The 27,761-nt window shown below is 43.9% G+C and overlaps 1 protein-coding gene across 5 annotated transcripts in view; it reads left to right on the forward strand.

The window, feature by feature from the left end:
* Window positions 1-27,761, forward strand: part of LOC118283511 (signal-induced proliferation-associated 1-like protein 2) — a 78,668-nt gene that overhangs the window by 37,874 nt on the left and 13,033 nt on the right. For 3 of the 5 annotated variants that reach the window (XM_047334913.1, XM_035605571.2, XM_047334912.1), the window contains exons 5-15: window positions 2,871-3,045; window positions 3,292-3,395; window positions 4,591-4,748; window positions 5,399-5,975; window positions 10,784-11,058; window positions 16,522-16,776; window positions 20,976-21,122; window positions 22,462-22,565; window positions 22,741-22,829; window positions 24,161-24,534; window positions 26,469-26,738. In XM_047334913.1, the coding sequence (XP_047190869.1) occupies window positions 2,871-3,045; window positions 3,292-3,395; window positions 4,591-4,748; window positions 5,399-5,975; window positions 10,784-11,058; window positions 16,522-16,776; window positions 20,976-21,122; window positions 22,462-22,565; window positions 22,741-22,829; window positions 24,161-24,534; window positions 26,469-26,738 (2,528 nt within the window). The remainder of the gene's footprint in view (window positions 1-2,870; window positions 3,046-3,291; window positions 3,396-4,590; window positions 4,749-5,398; window positions 5,976-10,783; window positions 11,059-16,521; window positions 16,777-20,975; window positions 21,123-22,461; window positions 22,566-22,740; window positions 22,830-24,160; window positions 24,535-26,468; window positions 26,739-27,761) is intronic. The other 2 variants (XM_047334915.1, XM_047334914.1) reach the window with 2 other exon arrangements.

Consider the following 27,761-nt stretch of genomic DNA (forward strand, 5'->3'; position numbering starts at 1 on the left):
TCATTGTATTTCCACAGCATGTAGAAAGCTTTATCCAGCCCCCTATTGTCGTAGTTGTGCGTGTGAAGGGGTTTCTTTTTTGGTGTGAACAGAAACCATGTCTGGTGAGTGAGAGTATCCTGGAGCGAGACAGCCTTCACAATGTCCTCATGATCAGTTCTGCAGAAAGAATATCCCTGAGAGCAGTGTTGTAGTCTCCGCCGCAATGACCCCCGGAACGTAAGAGGAGAACAGAGCATATGTGAATGTATTTTAGATCGCATTGTAGATCACGGAGCACTGACCGTGTGCACATGGACTGGAAAAAGCTTTAGGCAGTTCATTAGATTCTGAGATGGGATTTTAGGTGATAGAAATCATACATTTTTCTTGAGAAAGCCATTGATTTATACTGTTGTATCTGTGGTTTCTATCTTAAGACCTACATCTGCAAAGTGACAGAATTCTTGTTATAGAAACAGTTTATCAGCAGCATCAGTGTCAAAAAATTAATTTAAAATGTTGTTGTGAGCCTTAATTTATAATTCTTCATAATAATTGAAGGGATGTGGACGAGATAAAGTCTAGCCTGATGGTGTCTATGTGGCCTCTAGAAAATGTAACTGCAAATAATAATGACGGTAAAGACGACGTTGAGCAGGGAGGAGAAAGGCCACCGATCATTCCTTCTCAACAACGCTAAACAAATTACCGTCTTCCTCACCTAGATACTTGTTTCTCTGCAGTGCTTTGTAAAATAACGCGGACAATACCATGGACCAATTACCGACACAGTCTTACAATGATCAGCGGGTAAAGCCTTTATCGGTGCCGATTTCCACAGCAACAGCTCAGCTCTCAAGTATAATTCAGCCTTAAGTGAGCTTTGTTCCACATGTTCCAGAGAGTAATCTACCACCTACCAAGGCTGGTATTGCCGAGCAAAATTCTATTCTCTCTTATGGAAATCAGTCCCGTGTCATTATATTAAAACTCAAGGATTATCTCAGTGAAATGATGTTGAGTTTTTTCCCCTTCATTTATTCCCCACTTCCCTTTCTTTTGGATGTTGTTTTCATTTCTGACCCAAAAATGCAATAGATTGTTGTGTTTAAAGGGCTGCTTGATTGTTTTGGGATGTTTGCTGCATCGGGACACTGCAGTGCGGACAGATGTCATTGTGATGTTGTGTGTTATGTCAGGACACTGCTATATCCCCCAGGTGCGTCTCAGGGGGAGGACATTGTCCTCATTTCTCGATCCACCCATTAAGTATCTTTCCATCATTGCATCATTACAGAGGGGCGAACAGTTTTCAATACCCTGCAGGGGGGGGGGGGGGACATTAGGGGGAAAGATTTATAAAGAGAGATAACAATTACTCCTTTCTAGTAACTTCTGTTCAGATTTTTGGTAAGGGGAGTATTCGAGTTAATCGCTGATCCGTTAAAAGATATACAGCTTTTTTTGGGCTGCTCTATCCGAAGCTGATGCCACCAAAAAAGACACCGAAGGCTGTTGGGAGATGAGCTTCACCTCAGGAGCATTACTCCTCCGTATATGTGTCATGTGCCCCGATGCGCCTGCACTTTTCAGGCAGCAAAAAATTTGCACCAAAGGGCAATGAGATTGTCCTTGCCGTCGGCCAGTCTGTTAAGAGGAGCAGGAGGTTAAGTGAGCCCATATAATGCAGGATAAAAAATAGAAGACCACATCATTGCACATCATGCCATTTCCACTGGGCTTGATGCTATAATAGCTTTGCCGCACCGCAGGAGCTTTAGTGCAGAGCAGACAGCCTGAGAGAGGAAGTCACCATGACAACAGTGTCAGGGGCACACCGGGAACTGATAACCTGTTACTGAGGAAAAAGACAATTCCAATTTGTCTCAGTATATAGACCATTCACTGACTTTCACATAGAAGGAAACCTGTTTCATCTTGCCGTATCGACACATTGACCCTGGGTCAAGATGAAGGTGCTGTCCTCAGCTGTGAATATTGGGCAACAGGTGCTAAACACAGGGGGCTTATTTTTTTCCGGCTGTATTTTCTCCTTTGACTCTCTCCCCTTTTTTGGCCGGCGCCAGTGAGCTGAAAAGCCATAAATGCCACGAATAAAAGATTGATGTTGGCGGAGAGGGCTCTTGCTCTCTCCATACACGAAGAATCATCTCTTCCTGTCTCCCTGTGAGACAAGTTCACATCAGACCTGCAATTCTTGCTCGATATTAATTCTCGAAGTGAAACCCTGTGATATTTGGTCGTCTGGTCTGGGTCTGTGAACAGTCCTCCCTGTGAATAAGACATCTGACTTTATTGTGGTGCTCTTTGCTGACTGAATTAAGACTATTACTCGTATTAGTGGGGAGGTCTGGAGAGCAGAGCTGTTGCTGCTCTGTGCCTCTATTTCACGGCTACAGTGAGGACTTTGCCAAACAACAGTATTGCTTGGGGTGGTCTTTTTTTTTTAATGCTGTTGCAGGCAGTTTATAGTTTTCTCCGCCATAAACCGAAGCTATCCTGTTATGTCTCTGTAATTCACTCCCTCATTGCTCTACAGCTGCTCTTAAGTAGCAGCTATTAGCTCGGCCTGATTTATGCCCTGCTCTGAGCTCCTCAGAGTTCATAGCCTGGTTTCACGAATGTGAATCTCAGCTCTCTCCTAGAAGGGTTTATGAATGCCTTCACATTAGCTGTGACTTGATGGAAAGTGGGCCCTGCTTTTGAGTGCATAATGTACAGTATGTATAAGTGTGGCGCGCAATATATCTCTGCAACAGGAAATGATACTTACTCACCGAGTGTGTGTGCGTGTGTGCGTGCGTGCGTGCGTGCGTGCGTGTTGGGGGTAGTCTCACATCAAAATGTGTTTGTGTTTCTCATTCCAGCTGAGCTTCCAGCACAAGGTGGGGGTGCTTTACTGCAAGGCGGGACAGAGCACAGAAGAGGAGATGTACAACAACGAGAGCGCCGGGCCGGCCCTCGAGGAGTTCTTGGATCTGCTCGGCCAGAGGGTGCGGCTCAAAGGCTTCACCAAGTACAGAGCTCAGCTGGATAACAAGAGTAAGATAAAAACACATCACACACGCACCAAACTAAACATCCACAACGTGCAAGCCCACACACTTTTAGATCCTGCTGAGTGCAGATGTTCTGCTTTGTTTCATATCGCTTTTTGGTGGCTGTAATTTGTTTTTTTAAGACTATATGTTCATTTTGATTTCTGTCAAATTGCATCATCATCTTAAATAATACAAGAGCCTTTTGTAATGAGGTCTGAGACCATGACTGCGCTGTCCTGTGTTACAGCCGACTCCACAGGCACACACTCTCTCTACACCACCTATAAGGACTACGAGCTGATGTTCCACGTGTCCACCATGCTCCCCTACACACCAAACAACAGACAGCAGGTCAGTAAACTCCACACTTTGCACCCTGTTCTTTCCAGCAGACCATCATGTTTGCTTTTCTGTATCGTGGGCTGGTATCTAATAGTGGTAACAATTCCCTGAGCAGCTTCCTCTTAGGATATCTTCAATCCTGGCTCCTGCCAATCTTCCCCAGAGGCTCATTTTGCCACGGTAATGACCTATCAGTTGAAAGCACGAGAATTGCTATGGTAACGGTGCCCCACAGTAGGATTTTAATCAATGCGTCCCCAGGGGCTGGACCTGACGAGGTATTAGATCGGCAACGTGTCTGTCTGCACTAGCAAAGTGGAATTTAGTGGATGTAGCGGTGGACTAGCGAGCGATGGCCCGGTAAAAGCCACGATTACTGGGGTTCATCTAAGTCTCTGCGCTGCTTGTATGGAAGTACTGTTTGAGTCCATAATCAAACCTGTGGGTACAAACCTGCAGTGGTTTCATGAACTGGGATAGTTTAATTTAATCCCTGGTGGTAATCTTCCAGCAAACCCAAGCAGAGCTTGCCCCACTCATCTCTTCGTCCTTCCCAATTCACCTCTGAAGCCTCAAATCCTGCTTGTTTCTGGGCTCTCACTGACCCTCATTGGCAACTTTGAACCAGCCGGATCATGAGGTTAAGTATCTGCACAATCCAACAATGCAAGCAGGCTGAATTGGGTTTGGGAGGATGTGTCTCCTTCATCCAAAAAGCCTAAATTGATTGGGGTGAATGTAACTCCTCTTCCCTAAAAACCTCTTCTCCTGATTTTGGATTGAACATTTTAAGTTCAAAACATGGAGCTCTGATTCTGTCAGTGAGTAAACCTGCAAGGTAACAGGTTTGTTTTCCTGCTACTGTAAAAGCTTTGTTTTCTTTCTTGTAGTGCTTATACAGATGCCACAGACAGTACATGAAAAAAAAAAAGCTTTCTTATGCGACACTTGAATGCTTCCAGACTGGAGAGGATTACATTTCTCAAGTGGTGTACCGCAGATCGCTGTCAAAAATGACTATCTCACTTAAGGGCAACAGGCCTTCCTTCAGCAAAACTTCCATAATCCCACTTTTGCTTGTAAGAGATGCTTTTTCCCCCTAATCTTGATAAATGGGATTTTAAAACCGAAATGTAACTGTTTCCACCCTTTATGAAGTGTACATCTTTTTGTATTTGACTCTGTTTCTCCTTTTTTTAAATAGTTGTTAAGGAAGAGGCACATTGGCAATGATATCGTCACCATAGTATTTCAGGAGCCCGGGGCCCTTCCGTTCACCCCAAAACACATCCGCTCTCATTTCCAACATGTGTTTGTCATCGTCAAAGTCCACAACCCCTGCACCGACAACGTCTGCTACAGGTAAACAGAAAACGCATGCACCACGTCTGCAAGGCTTTCTAAAAGCTGACAAAAATCCAGGAGGATAGGGTAGAAAAGCAACATTTGAATTTGGTGGCATTGAGTCAAACCGCCAAGCATTAGCACACTTCACTGTATGATAAGAGGTGCACTAATACCCTAAGACAATTACTGAAAATGTGTTTATCTTTTGATGTGCTTTGCATTAATGTCCCTGTGCCAAATGGCTCTTCATGAACTTTTATGAGCACTTAATTTGAAAGAATAATAATCATAGCCTGCTGAGTGCTTTCTGTGGTTTCTGTCACGACTTCATAGTAATGTGCGGGAGTCTCAAGGCGCTTTTGATCTGTTTCAGTGATGATACAGTTATTATCTTCAGAGACACCTTGAAATTATGACTTACGACTCCATTCGAGTGCTTCTGAAGTCATGACGACTCTTGTTAATAATATAGCATTTACTGAACAGAGCAAGATTAGTCTGAGGAAAGTCTTTCCAACAGAAATAATCTCAAGCCGTATACTGTAATTCCAACACTTCAAATGGCTGCTCATTATACATCCAGTTCAATACACCTTCACCTCTTTAACTTTCTCTTTAATGTCACCAATACACTTTTTATTTATTGATTTCCCCCTTTTTTCCAGTGTGGCTGTGTCCAGATCTAAAGACGTGCCTCCGTTCGGTCCCCCTATTCCCAAATCTGTAACTTTCCCAAAGTCGGCAGTGTTCAGGGACTTCCTGCTTGCCAAGGTCATCAATGGAGAAAATGCCGCACACAAGTCGGAGAAGTTCCGAGCCATGGCGACTCGCACGCGGCAGGAGTACCTGAAGGACCTGGCGGAGAACTTTGTTAGCACTGCCACCATTGACTCTGCTGTCAAATTCAGCTTCATCACCCTCGGGGCCAAGAAGAAGGAGAAGGTGAAACCCAGGAAGGATGCACATCTGTTCAGTGTGGGGGCCATCACCTGGAGCGTCCGTGCCCGGGACTTCGGCCAGTCGATGGACGTGGACTGCTTGCTCGGCATATCCAATGAGTTCATCGTCCTCATTGAGGAGGACTCAAAAAACGTGGTCTTCAACTGCTCGTGTCGCGACGTCATTGGATGGACCTCAGGGATTATGAGCATTAAGATCTTCTATGAGCGCGGGGAGTGTATCATGCTGTCCGCCCACGACAACTGTGGAGAAGACATCAGGGAGATGGTGCAAAGACTAGAGGTAAGACCCCTGAAGACCCGCTTATGATAATCTCTCTCATTTCAAATGTCTTAATGTGTGTGATGGATTAGAGATCAGATGATCCTCTGTAGTATACTTCATGCCAGTGTCTGCATTGCCTGTATCAAATCGTAGCATACAAAGAGAATTCACAGAACAAAAGACAGAAAATCTGTTTAAAAACATTGCCTCCCTCTCACAGAGAAAGAAATTAACTGTTTACACTGTGTGTGGTTAATTGAGGGTTTCATCTTAGTTTGACATCCAGTTTATTTTTGATATATTGTGCAAATTACAGTAATGGCAATTAAGTTGTCAAACTAGTGCTGTGTCAAAAACTGTTTTGATGAATTGAATTATTTCCAACCCCAGGTTGGAACTAATAATACAGAAACACACAGCTTTGTTAATTTATGAAAAACCTTTTGGTTCAAGTCATAGTACCAATATCTAAGAATGAGAAAGACACAGCCTGTGTGTCTATTTTAAGGAAATAATAGTCTGTCATAAGAATTGCCCAGCAAATCTAACATAATTGTGTTTCACACATAAACTGCATGGCATGTTAAGTAAAATGGCTGCCTTTGCCTTAAATGGTGCAGTGAGTCATTTAACTTTTGGATAGTTGTGGTCCCTCTGCGGCGAAACAATACATTCTGCAAATATTTCTCCTGCCATTGTAGCTTTACTACTTCCCACAAAGCTTGTTATTTTATTTTCATCATCAAGTCAGCAGAACTGTTGCTTGCCTAACCTATATACATCCTGTCAAGCCTCATGTGCCTCAGCTCTACGCTGAGCTTCTACTCTTTATTTTCTTTCTCTTCCTCTTATTGCCTTTTCCCACAACATTGTGAGAGAAATAATCCGAAATCCACTTGTTTTCCTTACTTCTTCCTCCTGTTCACCTGGTGACAGGAGTGTCATTTAAATGTGAAACTGTATAGTGAATTTAAAGAGGATTACAGACCTCCTGTTGTTAGCTTTCTTTGCTGGTCTTTGGCTCATCAGTCAGTCAAGCGTTTAGGTCAAAGAGTTGTCGATGTTGACGATGTTGTCCTGCTCTTCATCAGGACAAACCATTATGAAACATCACAACAACTCTATCGCCAAAAAAAATCAAAGCCAGAGCCATTCCCTGTACAGACGGTACATTTAATGGAATTAAAGATTAGCGATGATGTGATTTGGGCCTATTCCGGTGTTGCCTGGATGCAGGTACAGGATGAGGCAGCTTAAACAGGACGCTAACCCAGTTTTGATGGGGAGGAGAGGAAACACATTATTTGGGTCTGACAGACTAATAATAGAGGACACTTGGCCTCAAGACTTCTTCACTCCTATAGAGAATTACCCACTTATTCCAAGTCCTCTCTTCCCCATCTAGGTCTGCCTCGGCCATCTGTACCACTCTGGTCACATTTTATGATTTTGGGGGTTAGGTGCAGTATCTCGAAGTTCAGAAAGAAAAAAACGACATCTGGTTCCTCTGTCCGGATGCTCATCCAATGCATTGTTTCCACTCCTTGTGTTGCAACCGAGGCTTGTTTTTCCCTTTCTAGTTTCCATCATTTGTTTACCGAACTTCTAATCAGGCAGTCCTTTGTTTTCTTGAAATAATATTGAGTTTAAATCCCCAAATCCAAACCTGAGCGGCGCATGACCTTATTTCTCCCTGCCTGCACACTCGCATCCCCTTATCCCCCATAGTCCCACTTTGGCAGCCTCATCAACAGTCTCCAAAAAATTTTAACAAACCCAAGCCAGAAAATCATGGCTGCGTCCAATGACATTGGAGTAACAATCCATTTCCTGTTGAAATCCTGAACAACAATCTTCTTCTGAGGATAACGTCGCGCAGAGATAATAACACTTTTTTTTTATAATCATCACATTTTGAAATTAACTATTTTCAGAGGAGCTGATAAAAATGAGTAAAATAAATGTGTAGGTGGGCACAATAGTTCTGCATGTCCCAGCCACCTCAAAAACCCCAAGATCCCGTAGAAGTATTTACCATAATTAATCTTAAAAAGGACAGGGATGTCATTCAGCGTCTACTCCCCTCGTCATAAGGAAGGACAGAGCAGGATACATTAGCATTTGTGATTAGCCAAAGGACACCACTTCCTCATTCTTTATGCTAATCTCCTCTCACAGTGACTGTCCACTTACCCACGGGATTTGTGAGGGATATTTCACAGGAGAAGCTCAGTATAAGTATTAATAAGTTGGGGTCTGGCGCTCGTGCCCACGACGTTTGGGAACGAGCTGAGCACACATACTTCGTCCCAAAGGTGTATGTGTTTTTCTAAATGTCCCAGAGGTTGACTCGAATCGTGTTTCATTGCTGGGATTTACAGGCTGCCGGACCTGTGATGTAATGTGAACAGATTGCCCACTGTAACACAGAAAAAGCCGAGTGTGAGAGCTCAGCTAAAAGCTTTGTGATAAAGTCCTGCTCTCCAGGGTGTTGCTGAGCCTGGTGGCCGTGTGTTCGGCTTTTATGAGACAAGCCATCTCGGCTCGGGAGCCGCAGATGCTGGGCTTTTTTCTTTTTTTGGGGTTTGGCTTCCCGAACAAAGTCAAAGTCTCCTCCATTTTGTGTCCGTGCGTGTGCACATTTCTTCATGTACTTTATGCATCAGTAGGCATACAGGCTAATGAGAATACATTTCAGTGACAGAAGATGCAAATTGGCAAAATGAAATCAGGTAAACCTGAAGTGATGTTAAAAGGTTTAACGATGATTGCTGACCCAAATTAATTGCCCTGCTCTTCCCCTATTCACCAAAAAATATGCCATAGCACATTTAGGCCCTGTCCCAGATTTAGATAATCACAAGCCACTGTCAAAGCTACTTCTGACTCAGATCTCTCGCTGAGGATAAATGCACAAAACTCCACTTGACAACAGATTTGAAGCTGACACTGTTTGTTTCTGATGTCAAATGTTGTAGTTTTGTGCCGCCATTTGTTACAGCCCATGATCAGGCTCTGTGTTGAAGCACTGGTCAGCAGGACACCCATACGTCACCATCCCTATCAAAATAACTTCACAGACCACAAACCTTTTCGGGTAGATTACGAGTGTCCTGTAAGATTCAGCCATTATGGATTTGGGCCCTTTGGAGCAGAACCTGGGCAAATTAATTTTGTGGTTGAACTGGATAAAGGCTCCTGATGAAGGCATTTAGAAAGCCATTATTTAGGCCGAATGGATTTCTAACAAAAGGCAGTTTGATTCATGGACCCTAATACCCAGGCCAATGTCTTTCTCTCACACGGGCCATTTACTTCCAGAACTTGCCCCCAGAGAGCCTCCGGACTTCACTTTTTCAGGTTCTTTTGCCCTTGATGTTTCAGGCGGAACAGTTTCGTCTGCGGGTCATCTAACTCCCCTAGATTTATCTCTCTCCTTGAAAACTGAATTTTGGGGTCGGTATTTATTGCAAAAATGAGGTTGAGTCTGTGCTAGAACCAAATTACAGGATGAGTTCTTTCCTAAGTTTTAGGCTTGTTTGCTATTTGGTGTCAACGCGTGACACTGACAGTCCATCATGGTTTCTCGGGTCCCTTGTCATACAGTGGGGTAGGATTTCTGCCAGTATGTGAGAATCTGTTTGAGTGTTGACAGGCCGGAGACTGAGTTAATGTGTCCCTGAAGCCAGCTGCCACTCTGAGGCAAATGGAGGCAGTCACCTACAACTGAACCAAGACTAATCTGATGGGTGATTAAAGCTCATTGGATGCGGTGTGGGGTTTTTTTTTCCAGCGGTTGTCACAAGAAAAAAGCAGAGGAAACTGTCCAAACGTGCTGTGTTTGGTCCTTATATGAACATAGTCTGCATTTGCCTGCTTTTATCTTAACGCACTTTGGTGCTTGCGTGTTTTGCTAAAATGTTGCTTCTGAAGCAAGAGCAATGCCTGAACTTCAGCTGAACCTGAATTACTTTAAAGCAGAGGATTAGGCCAAGCATCCTCAGAGCAAAGCGAGCAACTTCATTTGCATCCAAGCGCACGATTGGACAGAAAAGCCTACTTTATGTTTCATCCAAGAACGCAAAACGAAACAAGCAGACACTGTCCAACAAGTGTCCACGGGTCAAGTCTCAAGTCTCTGGCCAGAGTCTGCAGAACTGCGGGGGTCGAAGATCATCATAAACTGCCAGTTGATGCAGATTACTTGTTTCTGTATAAAAGTTCCTCTCCGAAATCCTTCCAAGTCATTAATTCTGACTGTTAGACTGAGATATGTGGACAAGTCTGTGTAGTTAGATCCTAATTCCCCATGCAGCTCCTACAGGCCGCTGGTTTCCAAAGAGAAAGGTGTGTGTTTTTTATGCAGAGCATGTGTGTTTTCACAGTCTCTGTGGAGCTCTTGGGCTGAATCCATTAGATCTGTGAAGTATCCTCTTATTAACTTCCATCTTGAAGGGTTCTTTGAAGGAGCCAAACAAACAAGCATGTGCACCTCTGCCTTAGGAGATGATTTGTACGCATGAGAAGTACATACTATATACATCCATTTAAAAAGTCCCAGACTGTATACTGTTGAAGCCCACTGCTTTAATATACCACATTGGCTTGGAAATATCTTATCAAGGAATATTAAGATCACTCAACTTCCTGTCTTGCTCTGTCCATCTCATGCTTGTTTTCTGTTTTCTCAGTGTGATTGCGTAAAATCTACTGCCTATTTCATGGGTTGCACTTTGTTTTCTACTGAAGTCTCTTCATGTCTGGATGAGTGGATCAGTCAGTCAGTTTTGCTGATAGTGCCTAAATGTATGTCATTTTGCTTACAGATCGCCACCAGAGGTTGTGAGACGTCAGAGATGACTTTGCGTCGGAACGGCCTCGGACAGCTCGGTTTCCATGTCAACTTTGAGGGCATCGTGGCCGACGTGGAGCCCTTTGGCTACGCCTGGAAGGCGGGGCTGAGGCAGGGCAGCCGACTGGTGGAGATCTGCAAGGTGGCTGTCGCTACCCTCACCCATGAGCAAATGATTGACCTGCTGCGCACCTCTGTCACTGTCAAAGTGATCATAATCCAGCCTCATGAAGACGGCACCCCACGGAGGTAACTCTTCTTTATCCTCTTAATTCTTCTGAATTCTTACACTTAAGACTAACAATGCTCGCAAAACTATGCAGACTTACTATTTTCGTTGAAACGGGGCCGTTGTGCTGTGGTTAGTGGGACAGAGAAGCAGGTGCTCCTCAAAAAAGTAGCCGGATTTTCCCATGCAACTGGGGTAAATTGGCTTGACATTTGCTCTCATATTTGAGATGATTAGCACAAAGAAATGCTTACGTACTGGTTTTGTTGCAGCAGGGTTGATGTTGTTCTGCTGTTTTTCTCTGGAGGAGAGTCTCTCTTTGTATTGATGTGGCTTTGTAGCGGTAGAAAACTCCAGCAGGGCTGTGGAGTCACGCGGACACGGACAGTCAGCATTTCCCACTAATGATAATGAGAGGAGCCTTTTGATTAATGGCTCGACTCTCGCTGCCATTGTCTGACAGCTCACATTTGCAGATTGCTTTTTTTGTAACCTCACCCAATCTCATATTCATCAATTAGGATGGTAGTGTTTGGCTTTTTAGGGACACACACCCATGGGAAGATTCCCTCATCCCCGAAATAAAAGAGGGCACCATGTTTCAAACAGTCTTTTGTGATGGGAAGAGATGAAGGTCTGTGTAAAATTCTTGTTCTGAAAGCACATCTGCTTGTTTTGTCTGTGAAATCATATTCATCACTCACACTTTCAGCATCTTTGTTTTGCCTGGGCTTCTGGCTGACAGATTTGTGTAGCATGAAAATGATTCTCACAGATATCCACAGCAGAGTGACTTTACAGTGTGCAGCGATAAAAACCTCCATTTAATCCCATTTCCTATGTTCCTTGTAATGCTAATGCTGTTTACTAATTGCTAAAATTAAAAGCAAATTCTGATAAATCGCTGGTGGTTAAATTGGCTGAGATCTGTGTATACAGGATTAAATCTAATGTATATTTGTGGAAAATAATGTTGCCTTGCTAAAGATTCAGACTGATATAATCTTAAACAGCTGTGTGTATATAGGTATATGTGTGAAAGACTGAATGGTGGTCACATGTTTAACTGTGTTTCAACTTTGCGCTCTGATTTGGCAGCAGGGGAGTAACATATTTGCTCTCCCAGATGGTGGGCTAACATGCCTCGTTTGTGAATCCAACACAGCAGCCTCTCTGGCTGAACCGACTTCTAATCCTCTTACCGCGATCTGTGATGATACACGATGATACTATCATAATCGCAGTTCAGGCAAGGAGAGAGCCGACAAAACAAGCATCTTCTAGAACTCTTTCTGTGTCGACGAGTGATGCCCTGCTCCCTCGAGATGTGGTGACAGGATGAGGGATTCGGTGAATGAGTTTTCTGGCGTGGTCTCTGTGCCAGTGGAAGACATCTGGCTTGATTTGAGTGACACCACTGAAGCTTCTTATGGTACTTTAGGCAGCCAATAAAAGATTGTTTTAAAAATGCACAATCGACATAGCACTGTGCACGGAAGTATGCACTATATCATGTTTCATGTCCATTACGGGCAGTAAGAAGCATGATGGACTGAGCTTGACCCATATTAGGCATTTGCTAACAGATGCATGTGGCAGATTAGTAGGTATTACGGTAGAAGACCATACTGGTCAGTGGTGTTGAGCCCGACCCTGAGATATCTCCATCTTACCGAAATACGCTTTCTCATCGTCGCCCCCATGAGAACCAAAAGTTCCAAGGGTCCTGTGAAATTTTCAACCAAGGCTCCAACAAACCAAGAGGTGAGAGGTCAGGTGAAGAATCTCGAGGACCCTCAACTCTTTTAGCTGCTGCGTCTTTTGAGTCGCCAAAGTGTTGCAGTCAACAATAAGTGCTCCAGTTTCTCCACTATTATCTCAAAGGAAAGGAATTCTGCAGGGGCCCGACGGCCCCAGTCAGTCCCCTGTGGCCAGAGAGATGGGGGTTAGTCTAACAACAATGGACAAGAGTCTCATGACCTCCAGACAATGCACCCTGGCTCCACACTGCTACTATGACAAGCAAAAATGTTTTCATAAGCACATGGAGGGAGAGTGGAGGGAGTGTTTCCTCTTAACTGTTGTAAAAAAGTCACCCCAAAAATTATTTAGTCTTATAAATTTTGTGATTCATTGAGGACGGATAGGGTCATCCGGCTGCTCAGGCTGCGTTGAACGGAATTCTTTTGAAAGAACATTTTGTGTAGCACTGTTTTGTGGCAAATGTCCCGAAGCTGTTTATTCCTTAAACAGTTTACCCTTCTCAGTCTGAGCCCTGAGACGATATGGCTCTAATATTAGCTTCACCTTGTGTTGAATGTATTTACACTGGAGGCAGGATGTGGTTTTAGCCCAGTGCAATACCAGAGGCTTTTCCATCATCACTCAGAAAGGCTTTTAAACAAGTTCAACATGTTAGCCTTGGATCAAACTAATGAGAGAAGGATGAAAAAGATTAGCTCTTTGAAACAGGAATGCAATGTACAGAACATAGCAGTGATTGTATGTTTTGGTATATGGTCATCAGAGATGTTAGTCTAAACAAAAGGATCTGTGCAGTACGGACTCAAATGAATGATTTCTACAAGACGCGCTAACATCAACAGAAACAAAAGAGCATCTGTATCATTCTTTTATGTGTTGTATTATAACATATTGTAAATTCTTTGGGTTTTCATCACAAAGAATTATGTTTGAGATGGTGGGTAACCTGAATCTAAATGGATTCAACGTGCACCAGACCCCCGCTGATAATGAGCAGTGCCTGTGACACTCAGAAGGCCACTTGTGACCTTTCCTTTGAAGTGTCATCGGACTTGTCATCGTGGATTCTCATCTGGCCCGAAGTTAAGCTGGATTTCTCACTTCCCATGCCGACACCCTGTGAAAGAGAGCTCCACTAAACCAAAACTCGGAGGACCTGCATCACAAATTGCTCGCCTTAATCCCCTCACATCATTCACAGCAGCCCTTCTTTTCCTTTAGATCAGTTTGCAAACAAATCCTAGAAGAAGGTTCTGTTTTTTCCACTTCCTTTTTTTTTGCAAACCTATGCACATTTGAGCACCCCTTATTTAATGAACCTCTTGACAATAGTCAGCAAAGGGCTGGTGGAGGTCACAACCTCTGCGGCTCATTGCTGTGACATGGACTCTGACTGTGGGAATGGATTAGCACGTCCCTCAGTCGCTGGCCATGTCATTAGAGTGACAGCTCTCTGACCGAGGTCTAAGGTCCTGTTATCACACTGATCTATTGTAATTCATTAGGAGACAATGGCTGAAGGAGCTGATTGTTCACCTCCAACAGGCTCTAACTGAGCTGAGCGCTTGACGTTATTTTAGTCATTTCGCCAAGTTGTGGCGATAGTGTTGTCAAATGATTCCTCCAATAAGTCAAGCATAGCTGTATTTTCAGTTGACTGCATGTTAGTTTTAAGTTGTAGATGTTCTCTATTTCCATCCCCTCACATTAAGCCCGGAGAGTGAAACAGCAGCTCTTGGTGGAATCAAGAGGAAGCACGAGTCGTTGGCTTCCTCCTCTCCTCGTGGCTGGCCGGCTGTGTCTAACAGCGTCTCGTCCACCACCAGCCTCCAGCTCAGTTTCAAGTGTTGACCAAACACCAGTTTCCTGCTGTTTCTCCATGATTTATACACAGAGTCGTATAGTCCCCCTATACGTTACAAACAAGAAGCACATTCCGCCTACATCAGCTCAATGCGATGGGTAATTCCACCTCCAGCTAAGCTTGAGGGGAACTGGGAGAGAACATTAGGATCATAAGAGGAATCTACTTTGTCAGTTCTCCGTCCTTCTGGTGCAAAAGTCACAGCAAGAGACAGCAGCTGAGACCTTTTCCGTTGACAAGCTGTTAGTTTGGTTTAGCCGATTCTGAGAGTAATGATGTGCGGCAACCTGGCATGACCACACACACACACACACACACACACACACACACACACACACACACACACACACACACACACACACACACACACACACACACACACACACACACACACACACAGTTAATCAAGGTAATGAGAGGTTCGGCAGTGTTGTTTGAAAAACCACTTAAGCAATAGTTGAGGATTTAACACTCTTACATTAGCCTCCCTTTCTTCTGGCATGGCAATTGAAGTAGATGATACAGATTTTTAATCTTTTAAATCACTTGTCTCTGAGCTCATCGTACATGTATGCCATTTTCAGACATCAACTGAAAATTGGAGAGAAAATGGGGTCTGGACATTTTCCAGAGATTGCCGTTCACATATATTCCGTTTCCATTCATGAAAGTGGCTTTAATGCCACTCATTACGCTGTCCCATGTGTCAAAACAGCGATGCATGTTACCTACATAGTCAATGCATTATGTAAACTGTGAGATGTGGCGGACGTAGAGCACGCCATTGACGGCCCTTCATCATGGATGAGGCCAGCTTGGCGTTGACATCGACCAGATGTGAGAGACACGTGATAAGTGAAGGATGGTCTTCTAGTGAGATCTTGTAACACCCACAGCTCTGGTGGGAAGCTGACTGTAAACAGCCCCGCCACCCATGGCCCAGTTTGATGAAAGGGTGTCTCTGAGAGGGATTAGTCGCCCCCTCCACCGCAGCTTTTGCAATCAACCACTGCACCCTCCTCATGTTCCTCTGTGTGTACATGTAGGGGACCCCCCCCCCGAATGGATCCCAGAATATCGACTTTGGAGGGGGAGGGCAGTGTAATCATTAGGGTCATGCTTGAGATGCCTTTGGAGAGTTAGCAAAGCACCCGGGCTGTTTAACCCCGATCCACCACCCTGTAAACCCTGTCCTTCCAAGCACACACATCAAGCCTCCGCCCAGCCCCAAAGATTAATGTCGCATGAAATGGCATCGCAGGTTGTGTCCCCCCACAGATCTCCAGTGTTGTTAGCAGTAATGGGATGGAGATGGACGGAGGAAAAACCTCCTATGTAGAGCCACTCTGGGGAGACCTATGTGAGATTTGATTGCGGGCTAAGATTTTCTGTTCTATTAAAAAAGGTAAAGTGATTTTGACGGTTTTTCCAGGTATCTCGGATGTGTTTGTCTATGTGTGCACATTCAACTGTTGCAAGTCTGTGTGTCTGCTTGTTGTTGTCCATGTGCAGGCATGTGTGCACACATCTAGATGTCTGCCTCTGGCTAAATATTTCTGACAGCATTAGTGTCAGCCTCCCCCCACACACACACACCTTTTTACTGAGACGATCAGGGTCGTACACAGTGCTGATGTCATAATTTAGGAATAGTGTAATATTGTAAACTATATCAACTACATAAATATCAAAATGCTTTTGTCCAAGATAAATCTTCTAATTGCAATACAAAACATTTTTTTTGAAAAAGACACCTGTAAGATGAAAAGGTGAGCTGAGGCTGTTATCATCAGGGATACTTGCCACTGCAGCCATTTCATCCCCCATCGCTGACCTTTAACCCTTGTTTCCTCAGGGGCTGCTCCGAGCTGTACCGCATACCCATGGTGGAGTACAAGGTCGACAGCGAGGGAACACCCTGCGAGTACAAAACACCCTTCAGGAGAAACACCACTTGGCACCGTGTGCCCACAGCTGCTGGTCCACCGCTATCCCGAGGCTCGCCAACACAGGGCCCCGATCGCCTGCAGTGCCAGCAGATCCTTCAGCAGCACCAGGCAGCTATCCCACGAAGCACCTCCTTTGATCGGAAGTTGCCAGATGGGTCCAGGTAAACTCTTTTTCCTCTCTCTCTCTCTCTCTCTCTCTCTGTTGTTTTAGATAAGATAAGATATTCCTTTATTCGTCCCGGAATGGGGAAATTTGGGTGTTACAGCAGCAAAGTGGATAGCAGAACATAAAAGAGCAGGCAATAGGTATGTACAAAATATAAATACTATATACAGCTATGTATATTGCCTCTAATCAGAGTTTTTCATATGAATTAAAATATACATTTTTGTAAACCTGCAATCATTAACTCCCACTCCTTCCCAAACAGGTTTATTATAGCATCAGAGAAGATATATCGCTCGACTATAAAACACTACTACGTATCTACGTCACGGAAGAAATTTTGTACACTACTTAATATGGATTATCACACACTGGGGGAAACTGCAAAAAGTTAAATTATCTGCCTATTAACAAACATAAAAAAAATCTAACAAAACAAATGAACAGATTTATGCTTTTTGAGACATTTTTGGAAGTCAAGCTTTCTACTGGAGGGTTTGTTTTTTTAAAACTCGACAGAGGAAAGCTTGTGAGCAAACACCATGACACTCAAAAGGTCCAATCCTTTTGAGATAATATCTTTGAAGTAATACATTAAGGGGGTGTTGTTTTGTTCAGTTATTTGCATACATACTGTATAAATAGAACATTTTAGTCCAATGTATTCACCGCTTCACTTTCATCTCCCTTTAGATGGTAAGGCCATACTTTGTTCGGTCCTAGGCTTTTGGACATCTCCATTGAGCCATGTAAAGCAGTGATTTGTTCATTCTAATGAAACCCCTACAGTCATGATAACCTTTCCAGTGTGTCACACCGACCCCCCCTGGTGTTGCCTGTACCGACTATACTGGGATAATGGCCGCCTTCTCTGCCTAATCAGAGTTCCTGGGAGTGGGAGCAGTCCATTCTCCCTCACTCCTTTTCTCTCTCTCTCTCTCTCTCTGTACTCCTCCTGCTCCTCGCTCCCTCCCTCTTCCTGCACCCTGCTGAGGAGGAGGTGATGGGGACACTGACACGGCTCGGCTCATCTCATCCAATTACTACAGAAACAAAGAGAGCGCTCTTCCTGGACCACGATATGTAGCACCCCAGAGGGAGAGGGAGCAGAGGAGGGGGCTGGAAGAGGCCAGGAGGGAGGACGGGAATATTTTACAGTCACATATTCTACAAAAATAAATCAACGTGAAGCTTAGTTGATCAAAAACAAAAATAAAAAAAAGCATGTCGCTTTTACAAGTCGTGTTTTCTTTAATTTTGTGTGCACATGCAGATGAGAAAGTAGATAATATGTAGTAGTGACCTCCAAACAGCACATACTCCTGTAGTTGCCAGGAATATGTACAAGTTTATGGAGTTTATGAATGTAAACAATTACTGTTAAATCATAGTAGATTGAAATAGAGAGCTAAAATTAATGGATGAACATAGTTTAATAGCTCAGATTATTCTAATGACTGATGGTTAATAGATGTCTTAAATGAATGTGGTTGAAATAAATAGTTCAATTAATGGAAAATCATTGTTAGTAAAAAGTATGAGGTTGAAATAGACACGGTTGATGGGTCCCCAGCGTCTCCCACTCAAAGTGGTAGTAGTTCGATAACAAACTTGACCTAAGCAATGGCTAAAACTGTATTAAAACATTGGCGTAATAATTTCCACTTTTATATAATTATTAGTGCTGAATTACATCCATCTCAAATGCAAACATGGCAGTTGGTTCATCTGTAAGGGCTATATGGAGGGGGTAGCTGTAGCTTGGCAACCACGATGAAAAAAAATCATCCCGCCCTCATTGAGCAGAATCCAGATTTGGGACAGTAAAATATGACACCTACCATTCAACCAACTGAGACCGGACTGCTAATCTCTGCGGCCTCAACTGTTATTTCAGTGCAGAGAGAATTTTACATTAAGTCAAAGGAGGAAGAGAAGGAGAATAAAAAGCAGCTGCTGCTGTTTCACATCTAAGTGCCGAGACCCAGCAGAGAAGACTAACACTTCAGCCAAGGAGGAAATGTAGCGATCTGGCCCAAGTGTTTGATGATGTGTGCTGCGATTGAGTTACTGACAGTTTGGTGAGTTTCCCATGGAGGTCTAAACAAAAGGAAACCTGATGACAAAGCAGAAAGGGCTGATGCAAAGGATTTGTCAGCTCCTTTTTTTAGATAGTATTTTGCCATTTCTGCCTTTTTTTTGACAGCAACAGGAAAGGCAGCAAAGAGAGAGGGGATGACACGCAGCAAAAGGCCTGGGACGAATTTAAACCCAGGCTGCTGCGGTAAGGAATAAACCTTGATACATTTTGTGCTCTGAACCGGGCGAGGAGCGGGTGCGCAACCCCCCTCAAGAATTTGTCAGCTATTGAATGGATGTTCATAATGTGATTTTGAAATAATGAAGTTCTACTGGATTATTTTTGTTAGATTAATCTGAACATTCCTAATCTTTGGGTGTTGCTCTATGCATGCCTGGAAGCAAATTAATAAAGACCCAGTCCAAATATATAAGGAAATTAAGCAGGAGCAGGTATGAACCGTATAGAGTGTGTTGCTATAGAGACTGGAGGCACAGATGTGAAAGCCGTCCGGCCTGTGTTATTGCAATCATATTTCCATCTGGTCATCTCACCTTCTTTGGTGTATTCGGTGTTAAAAGGAAGGCCTCCAGGCAGCAGACATAACTTGAATCCATCGTTTATTTTTCACCTCAGACTGGAGACCGGCCACGTGAAAGTACGCAAAGAAACCTCATGTCTTAAGATATTAAGCCAGGTCAGGACTTATTGGAGGACAGTGAACAACCCTTGGTCAAAGGAGATAAATGACTTAACTTCTTAACAGATCATGTGTGAGTCGAGGTTTGTGTAAAGCAGAAGCCTCAAACATCCTCTAAGACTCAGAAGCTACTTCCTTTTCTTTACATGCACTCAGGGCTTCACCATCTGGATTACTCTCACTGAGGCTTATTCCCATAACTAATCTCCTTTTGCTGTTTGTCTTTGGCGAACAAGACACTTTCTCCCTCACTGACAGTTCTTACATTTTGTTAGAGATTTTCCACGGTGCTTACATGCAATGACTATTCTCTGGAGTGACACCCGGTAATACAGTCATCGACAGTGGACAGGGAGGGAAAGACTATTTCCAAGTTTGTTGTGAAATTGAAGTGTCTAAATTCAATCATGCATCATGTATAAAGATTGTTTTAAAAGAAATGGACAGAGTTTCACCAAGCATGGTACATAACTTGGGAGGGTATTTCCAGAAGATTACATTTTGGAGCTGATAGTTCGTGAGTAGGTGAGGGGGGAGACACACGCAAACAGTACTTACAGAGTAGAGCTGACGTTAACCTGAGGTTTGCCTGCCTGCTGAGAACTTTATGCTTAGCATAACATCTACTTTACGGGTGTTTTAAGGGGCCACAGACGTGGGCATGATTTCTACCGGTGCTGCCGATTGAGCAAGAAAGTGAGTGAGTGACAGCGTCACAAAGAGGGCTGCATACAGGTCTACAATGAAGCAACACCGCAAAACACAATATTAATTAATAAATACATTTATATAATTATAAAACGCTACACGCAGCCATCCGAGACTTTTAATTTTTTAAAAAACATGGTCATTTTGGCACTTACATAACTGTTCTGGTTTCCACCACTCAAAGTGTGATGCCCTTCCTACCACATTCACCCATTTGCACACACATTCATACATCTCATTCAGACAAATGCCCTCACACATACTGATGGCACAGCGATCAGGGGCAATTTTAAATTCAGTTTCTTGCTCAAAGACATGTCGACGTGCGGTCACGAGGAGCCTGACATGAAACCACTGACCTTCCAGTTAGAAGATGACCCACTTTATCTCCTTACGGCACTGCAACTAATCCTTTAAACCATTTATGAAACAACAATTCCAATATTTGCAGGTTCCATCATATCAAAAGTGGGGGAATCACAGCTTTTCTTTGTTATATATCATTGTAAATCATATATCTTCTAGTTTTGGATTGTTGGTCCAAGCAAATTCAAGACATTAAGTTGGCTCTGGGAAATTGTGAGCAATTAGATGCAGCCTAGAATTTAATGTATACAGTACAATTATGTCCTATGCAGCCCAGGTTTTGAACATCAATGGCAGTGTGTTTAACCTTTGTATATCTTTTACCCATCTGTTTCTGCAGGACAATGCAGGATATTGAGAATCCCCAGGTCACCTCATGTAACAAGGGAGACCAGCACTACCGCAGCTCCCCCAGTAACCAGTCCTCCTCCAGTGATCCAGGGCCCTGTTGCAGTAGCACCTGGTCCCAGCAGCCTGGATACGATGGGTATGGGTCCACAGCACTGTTCCTTTTTTATGTTCTTTTTTTTTTAAAACAGCCTCATAAGTAGTCCCTCCAGGATTATGCGGTTCTGACGTGATGAATGTGGCTCCAATCAACCCCAGCGCTATTTCTAACAACTTGCAATTTTGCAAAATGACAGCAATTTTTCCACACCAAACGACCAAACCATCAAGGCACTTTTGACCAGCTGTAACACTATTTTGCAGGAAGTGTTTCAACAGAACAATAAAAATTTTCCTGCCGTGGTCTAATGCCACATTCTCATTTAGTAATTTTAAGAGAGAAGATGATGGAGGATGAGGAGTTTAATGTATGAGTTTGTTTTGGTGTTTTTTCAATCAAAATGTATTATATTGTTTCTTTTCAACCACCCCAAAGCCTTGGGTTCATGATTTTATTGATAAGAACTCAAAGGGAACCTCAATCATAAATGAACACTTCCTCTGTTCTGCAGATTTAAACTCACTTAAGAATAATAACACGTGATTACAAAGATTTCTCTCTTGTCCTTTAGTATCTCCTACTGCAACTGAAGTGCCATTTTAGAAAATGGCTCCAATTTTTTTGAGAAGGCCACAGAAAAGGATTTTTTGATGAGGATAATCACAAAACTTAACTTCTGTAGAGAGCAGGAGGAAGAGACTTGGGCTGACAGAACCCTTGTAGCATCTACCAAAAGGACTGTGGCTACCACTTTGTGTTTTACAGTACTTATCAATATGGATCTCTTTGCAATATTGTGCTCCTTTTCCCTCTTTCAGTCATATAATGATTTGTGCAGCGCGTGCTGCATAGGGGTAACATATGCCAAGCTGAGCTTTTAACATGAGCACAATCCATCAGAGACCAATGTCTGTCTGTGAGCGGTTACAGACCATGACAAGAGGCTTAGCTCCGCACTGCTGCCTTTCTGTCAGAGGCCTCAAAAGTGCAATGAACTCCCAGGGATCACTGCCCCGTCAGAGCTGCTGTGATGCAGAACAGCAAACATGCTGCCTGGCCCATTGATCTCCAGTTGAAGGAGTAAAGAAATCATGAGACACCGTTGCCTCCGTTTATCTCCTGTTACCTTTATGAGCTCTTTAAGTTTTAATTAGGACCAGCTCTGAAAAAACGTGTCGCTTTTCCTTTTTGTCGAGCGCAAGAGAGTCGAATGAAAGGAAGTCCCTTGTCAGCGATGTCTGGCTGCTTCTTTATTTTATTATGAGCTCAAGTGATTCGACCTTTAATGATCTTGAGCTAATTGCTGTGTGTCTCTGATAAATCTGTTGAAGCCTTTCTCTGATTACAACACGGAGCTCACTCCTCTTTCTTTCTGCAGGTGTCCCTCCCCTATTCTTCATGAGCATGCAGGGGACATCCAGGGGGGAGATGGGGAGGTCCACAGGGAGAGAGAGCCCACTCTTGAGAGGACGAGATCTGCTGGTGAGTCTGTTTCCTTGGATTTTAAGTGGTCTTGATTTAGGTGCTCATAACATCAAGAAATTCTGTATTTGTTTAAAAAGGCATGTGGCTTTCATCATTACAGCTTTTTGTGATTCGTGCTGTCTCTTCATACCTGCTACTTCTCCACACTCACCTTCTTCTTCTTGGTGCACAGAGGCCAAATGGCACATCCCCTCCACCAAGATCCTGAACCCGCTGAAGCAAAGGGAAGGAGGAAAGGACTCACCCAACAAGCTATCCAGGGTAAGTTAGTGACCTACTTTCATTTCGGTTTGACAACAGCTGCCCAGATAGCATGTCATGGAAGTGTTTCCAAATTCATTATCAACTTGCTTTGAAGGGCCCAATGTTTGAAAGTTTAATGTGGCCTCCACAGTGTGTGTGTGTGTGTGTGTGTGTGTGTGTGTGTGTGTGTGTGTGTGTGTGTGTGTGTGTGTGTGTGTGTGTGTGTGTGTGTGTGTGTGTGTGTGTGTGTGTGTGTGTGTGTGTGTGTGTGTGTGTGTGTGTGTGTGTGTGTGTGTGTGTGTGTGTGTGTGTGTTCGTGCTGTGTTTTGAGTAGAGCTTTTTGCACCGCTTAACTCTGCACTGTCAGACCTGGTTTAGCCCTCATCGCTGTTTGAATCAGGGTGATTGTCCTTGTTTATGGGATTTGCAGCAATCAGCATTTCAATTGGGGTGTTCAACCTCATGTCACCCCCTCTAGCCGCTCTTTGCACTTATCACTTTCCCTTCATCAGCGCGCTAACGGGCACCTCCTCTCGTCACCGTTTGTGATTGTGTCACACTTTTCTAGGACACATTTGACTCGAAGGTTGAATATATTAAGTGTTTCATTCTCTCATCCCCTTTTCTATCTATTTGCCGCTATCTCATTTATCTTTTTTTTCTTTCTTTTTTGGCCCATGTGCTCTCTCTTTGCTTTCTCCTTGATGCTGAGGCTGGCACATACAGCTAACTACTCCTTTCAGTGCTTTCAGCAGGTAATGCTGTATTTTAGCCAGTGGATAAGAATTTAAGCCATCCTCCTAATGCACAGAGCTTGTTTTTTTTAAATCATTTAGTTGTTTTGATGTGATGTGATCCATGCTGCTTCCATAATTCAGCAGGGTTTAGCATATCATATGAAAAAAAGATGACAGGTCACAACCCTGAGGCCAGAGTTGATTTAATTAAACTTTGCTGTTAACCCAGGCCACAAGGTTTTTGGGTCAACAGATTGATTTGCAATGCTGCAATTGCAACATAGTTGATTAAAATTTTATATACAGCCTTTAAATTGATGTGGGGGGTCAGCTCATGTGGATTTACAAGATTTTAAGCTTTCATAAACAAAGTATGTAACATTCAGTATTCAATATTCTGTTTGTATTTCCTCTTGTGACTCTCAGTGAGTCTGATGGTATCGGCGAGTGTTGCCTCAGAGACATATAACATGTGATGTACCCTGATGGGTAAACCCCTCCCTTCTGGTGCTCCAAGCATGTTAAAACAACCATAAATAATGATTTGCAGCCGCTGCTTGGCCTCATCGGATTTACTGTATTCCTTGCTTTCTGTCTCTGTCTCTTTTCCAGACGGGTGATAAAAACTCAAGCCACTCGAGTAGCAACACTCTGTCAAGCAATGCCTCCAGCAACAGCGACGATAAGCACTTTGGCTCTGGAGACTTGATGGACCCGGAGATGTTGGGCCTCACTTACATCAAAGGGGCGTCCACAGACAGCGGCATTGACACTAATCCCTGCATGGCCCCTGGGGCCCGGGTGTTGCTGCAGGGAAGGATGGGAGAGCAGGGACACCCCTGGGTGTCGGAGCACCATGAGGATGGGGCGTCAGAAGAGGATCATGGGAAACTGTACTTACCACAGGGCTACGCGTCTGCCATTTTGTCTAGTCATGCGACGGAGGGCAGCATCGGAGACCTGAGCGAGATCTCATCCCATTCGAGGTACAGTACAGTGACAACTTTTATAGTTTACGGAATATTTTTCTTTTCTTATCTTACGGTTAAATGTGTTATTACAGATTGTTTTAGTATGAAACATTGGTATTGTTGCAATTTGGCTAGAAAATCTGAATACATAACTGGGGATTGTTGGAGCTCACATACACGACCAACAGGGTATCAAATCATATGTTGCGCAGTCACCAGATTCTGTCAAATGAAACGCCCATGGGAGATTTTTGATGGACATGTCAGAAAGGATCCGCTCCATACCAAGACGCATGGAACCTGAGAGACCCCGCATCTCACATGATTCTCAGCATCATTATCTGGTTGTTCCTTTATTTTCACCCATCCCTATACCGTGACTAATGTCAGCAGCGAGTCTCTGATCTTTTTTTCTTCTCTATGGGCAATTACATCATTCTGTCGTGGCTGAATTCATGTGTCGGCTCATTGATTTACATGCTCAGTAAGAATCCCACCCTTTTCATGGTATATGGCTCAGAGCACAATCTGCTGTGTTCAAACATGTGAGTGTACATTAAGGCATACACCACCACCGCCACACTATTCAGCCCATTATCTGTTCTGTTAAACACACACACAGGGACAACACATATGCACAAAAGGATGGTTTCTGGCTGTTAGCTGACCTTTTCACCTCTTACCGCGCTCCCTCACTCCTGACGCGCAGCCTGACTCATCCAGCTGTGCTGAAGCCGGTGGGTGGGGCTGCTGTCAGTGTGGGGCAACATGCGGGGTTTCATCGCACTGTGGTCCAAGTCGTCCTTACCAGACTGGGGCCATTCTGGGAAAGTGGAGGATTTGTCGGTGTGGATTGGCCCTGAAGCCACTCACATGCTGTCTTTATGAGATAGAATGGTTATCTCTTTGTTTATGCCTTGCAAGATTATGTGATCACAATCTGTTCAGATCATCGAGCAGTATGGGAGGCGTCAGAGATGCCCATTCCACAATATCATGTTCCATCACCATGACCAATCCGATGCTCCCCACGTTTTATGGGATGGACACCAGTGTTGTCTGAGCAAACAGTGGAGCAGTAGAACTCTGATGTCTCGGGGTGTTTGCGGAGAATGCTTAGTTTTTGATCAAAGCTATTTTCAGCAAACAACAAGATGTTAAAACTAACTTATGTCATCTTGAACCTGGATAGCTTATTTGAATCCCAGTCCTGTTGAGCAGCTACAAAAGATACATCCTCTCTGGGCAGGTGACATGAAGGACAATATTCCCTCCCTAATATTAGCAGTGAGATTAATTGGAAAGAGAAGAGAGAATTTTTAAGATGTGTCTTAAAATTGTAATTGTCAGTGTTAGTAAATAATAGCAAATGCATCAAATATAATGTGTAGTTTGGTGTACATAAACGAAACCAGACACAAAAACTGGTAGTGAATTAGAAAGAGAAATATCACTTGAATGTTAAGAATTGGATAGAAACCACTGGGAGGAAGTGGAAATTGTGTCTGAGATTTGAAGGCACTGACCCTTTAATCCATTTTGTCAGTTTGATATTTAACTAAATAGTGAAAGGACAAAGTTCAGCAGGAACAGTCACATGATAGAGTGGATGTGAGTCATATTCCAATGTAGGCTAGAGGTGAACTAGCTGGAATACACTGCATGTGGGGGAAATAATGCCAAGCTGTCGAAGCCAACAACGGCACTGTTCTTCAAAAGAAACCGATTGTTTAAATCCATCATCATTTATCATTTCTCAACATGAGACCCCTGCTGTATTGCCAGTAGCCTTTCTCATCTTTCTTTGTTAATGCTTGTTGGGTTTTGTTGTTGTTTTTTTCCTCTCTGTTTTTAAATTCATTCATCTTGTGGTCAATTTTGAGTTACATTATGCTTTTTTTTTTTTTTTTTTTCTCTTTTCTCTTTTTTTTTTTTTGCTGTTTGAGCAGTGGCTCACATCACTCTGGCAGTCCGCTCGCCCGTGGGGCCAGATACTGTATGTCCGCTGACTCCTCCAAGGTGTACACCATCCCTCAGACCAGCAGTTCAGGGCCAGGTCCTGAACAAGAACCAGAACCGGGGCCCAGCTCAGAGGCCTGTGGACAGACACGGCCCGAGCCCGGTTGCATACTGCCGATGGGCATGAAGACGACTGATGCTGTTGATGATGATGATGAAGCCCACAGCACTGATGGACCTCCCAACATTTCAGAGTGTGGGTGAGTGTGTGAGTGTGTGTATGAGAACATCACCAAATATGATCTTATACCTCAAAAACAGAAGCGATAGTGCAGTTTGGTGTCCGTTCACAATAAGTTCAACGCTGGCTGTCATGCAAAGATCGCTGATTAATCACACTCACTGGCCTCATCAGCACTGTTTCTCTCACCGCAGAGCTGTTTCCTCCCCAACTCACTATTGCACTGGTGCCAAACCCATTCCAATACAAGTGCCCCCCCTCCCCGCCATCAGCCCACCCAGCGTGCATTAACTGGCCTTGATTGAAGCCGACAGCCATAAAATAAATAAGCTCAATGAAGCTGCAGACATAATACACTTGGCACATGTCACTTGTGGTTATTGATTGTTCCCGTGAAGCCGCGTCCCCGCGGACTGCCGCGCTGAGCTCCTACCAGATCAGCATATCGGCTGGGGAGCCGAGCAACGATCGACAGACATCAGCCCAAGGACAGCGGCCACAGAACAGCCTGTAGAAATGTCTCAGTGGAAGAAGGATGTATGCAGTCGTTCAGCCAGGTTCAGAACGTACATTCTCCGCTCAGACTTTATATGAGCAGCGACGACTGACTGTATTCGTCTGATGATTAAATGGTTTGCTGTAGAAAACCAAGTAATTGGCGGTGAAACTGAAATGAAGCCTTGATTTTGTGTGTGTGTGTGTGTGTGTGTGTGTGTGTGTGTGTGTGTGTGTGTGTGTGTGTGTGTGTGTGTGTGTGTGTGTGTGTGTGTGTGTGTGTGTGTGTGTGTGTGTGTGTGTGTGTGTGTGTGTGTGTGTGTGTGTGTGTGTGTGTGTGTGTGTGCGCGCGTGTGCGCGTGTGTTTGCCGGGCTCGGGGCATAGTTTGGAGCAAAGAATGTGAGATTAGCCCCGGAAGAAACCCCCCCTGTACTTGCTCCCAAGTAATTTCATTTAGTCTGTGAAATTTGCCACTTATGGTCTGTGTGATTGATCGCATGCACTGAAGTCATCTTCTGCCAACTTATGAAAAAGCACTGTAATTCC

This window comes from Scophthalmus maximus, chromosome 10, assembly GCF_022379125.1.
Source record: "Scophthalmus maximus strain ysfricsl-2021 chromosome 10, ASM2237912v1, whole genome shotgun sequence".
NCBI lineage: Eukaryota > Metazoa > Chordata > Actinopteri > Pleuronectiformes > Scophthalmidae > Scophthalmus > Scophthalmus maximus.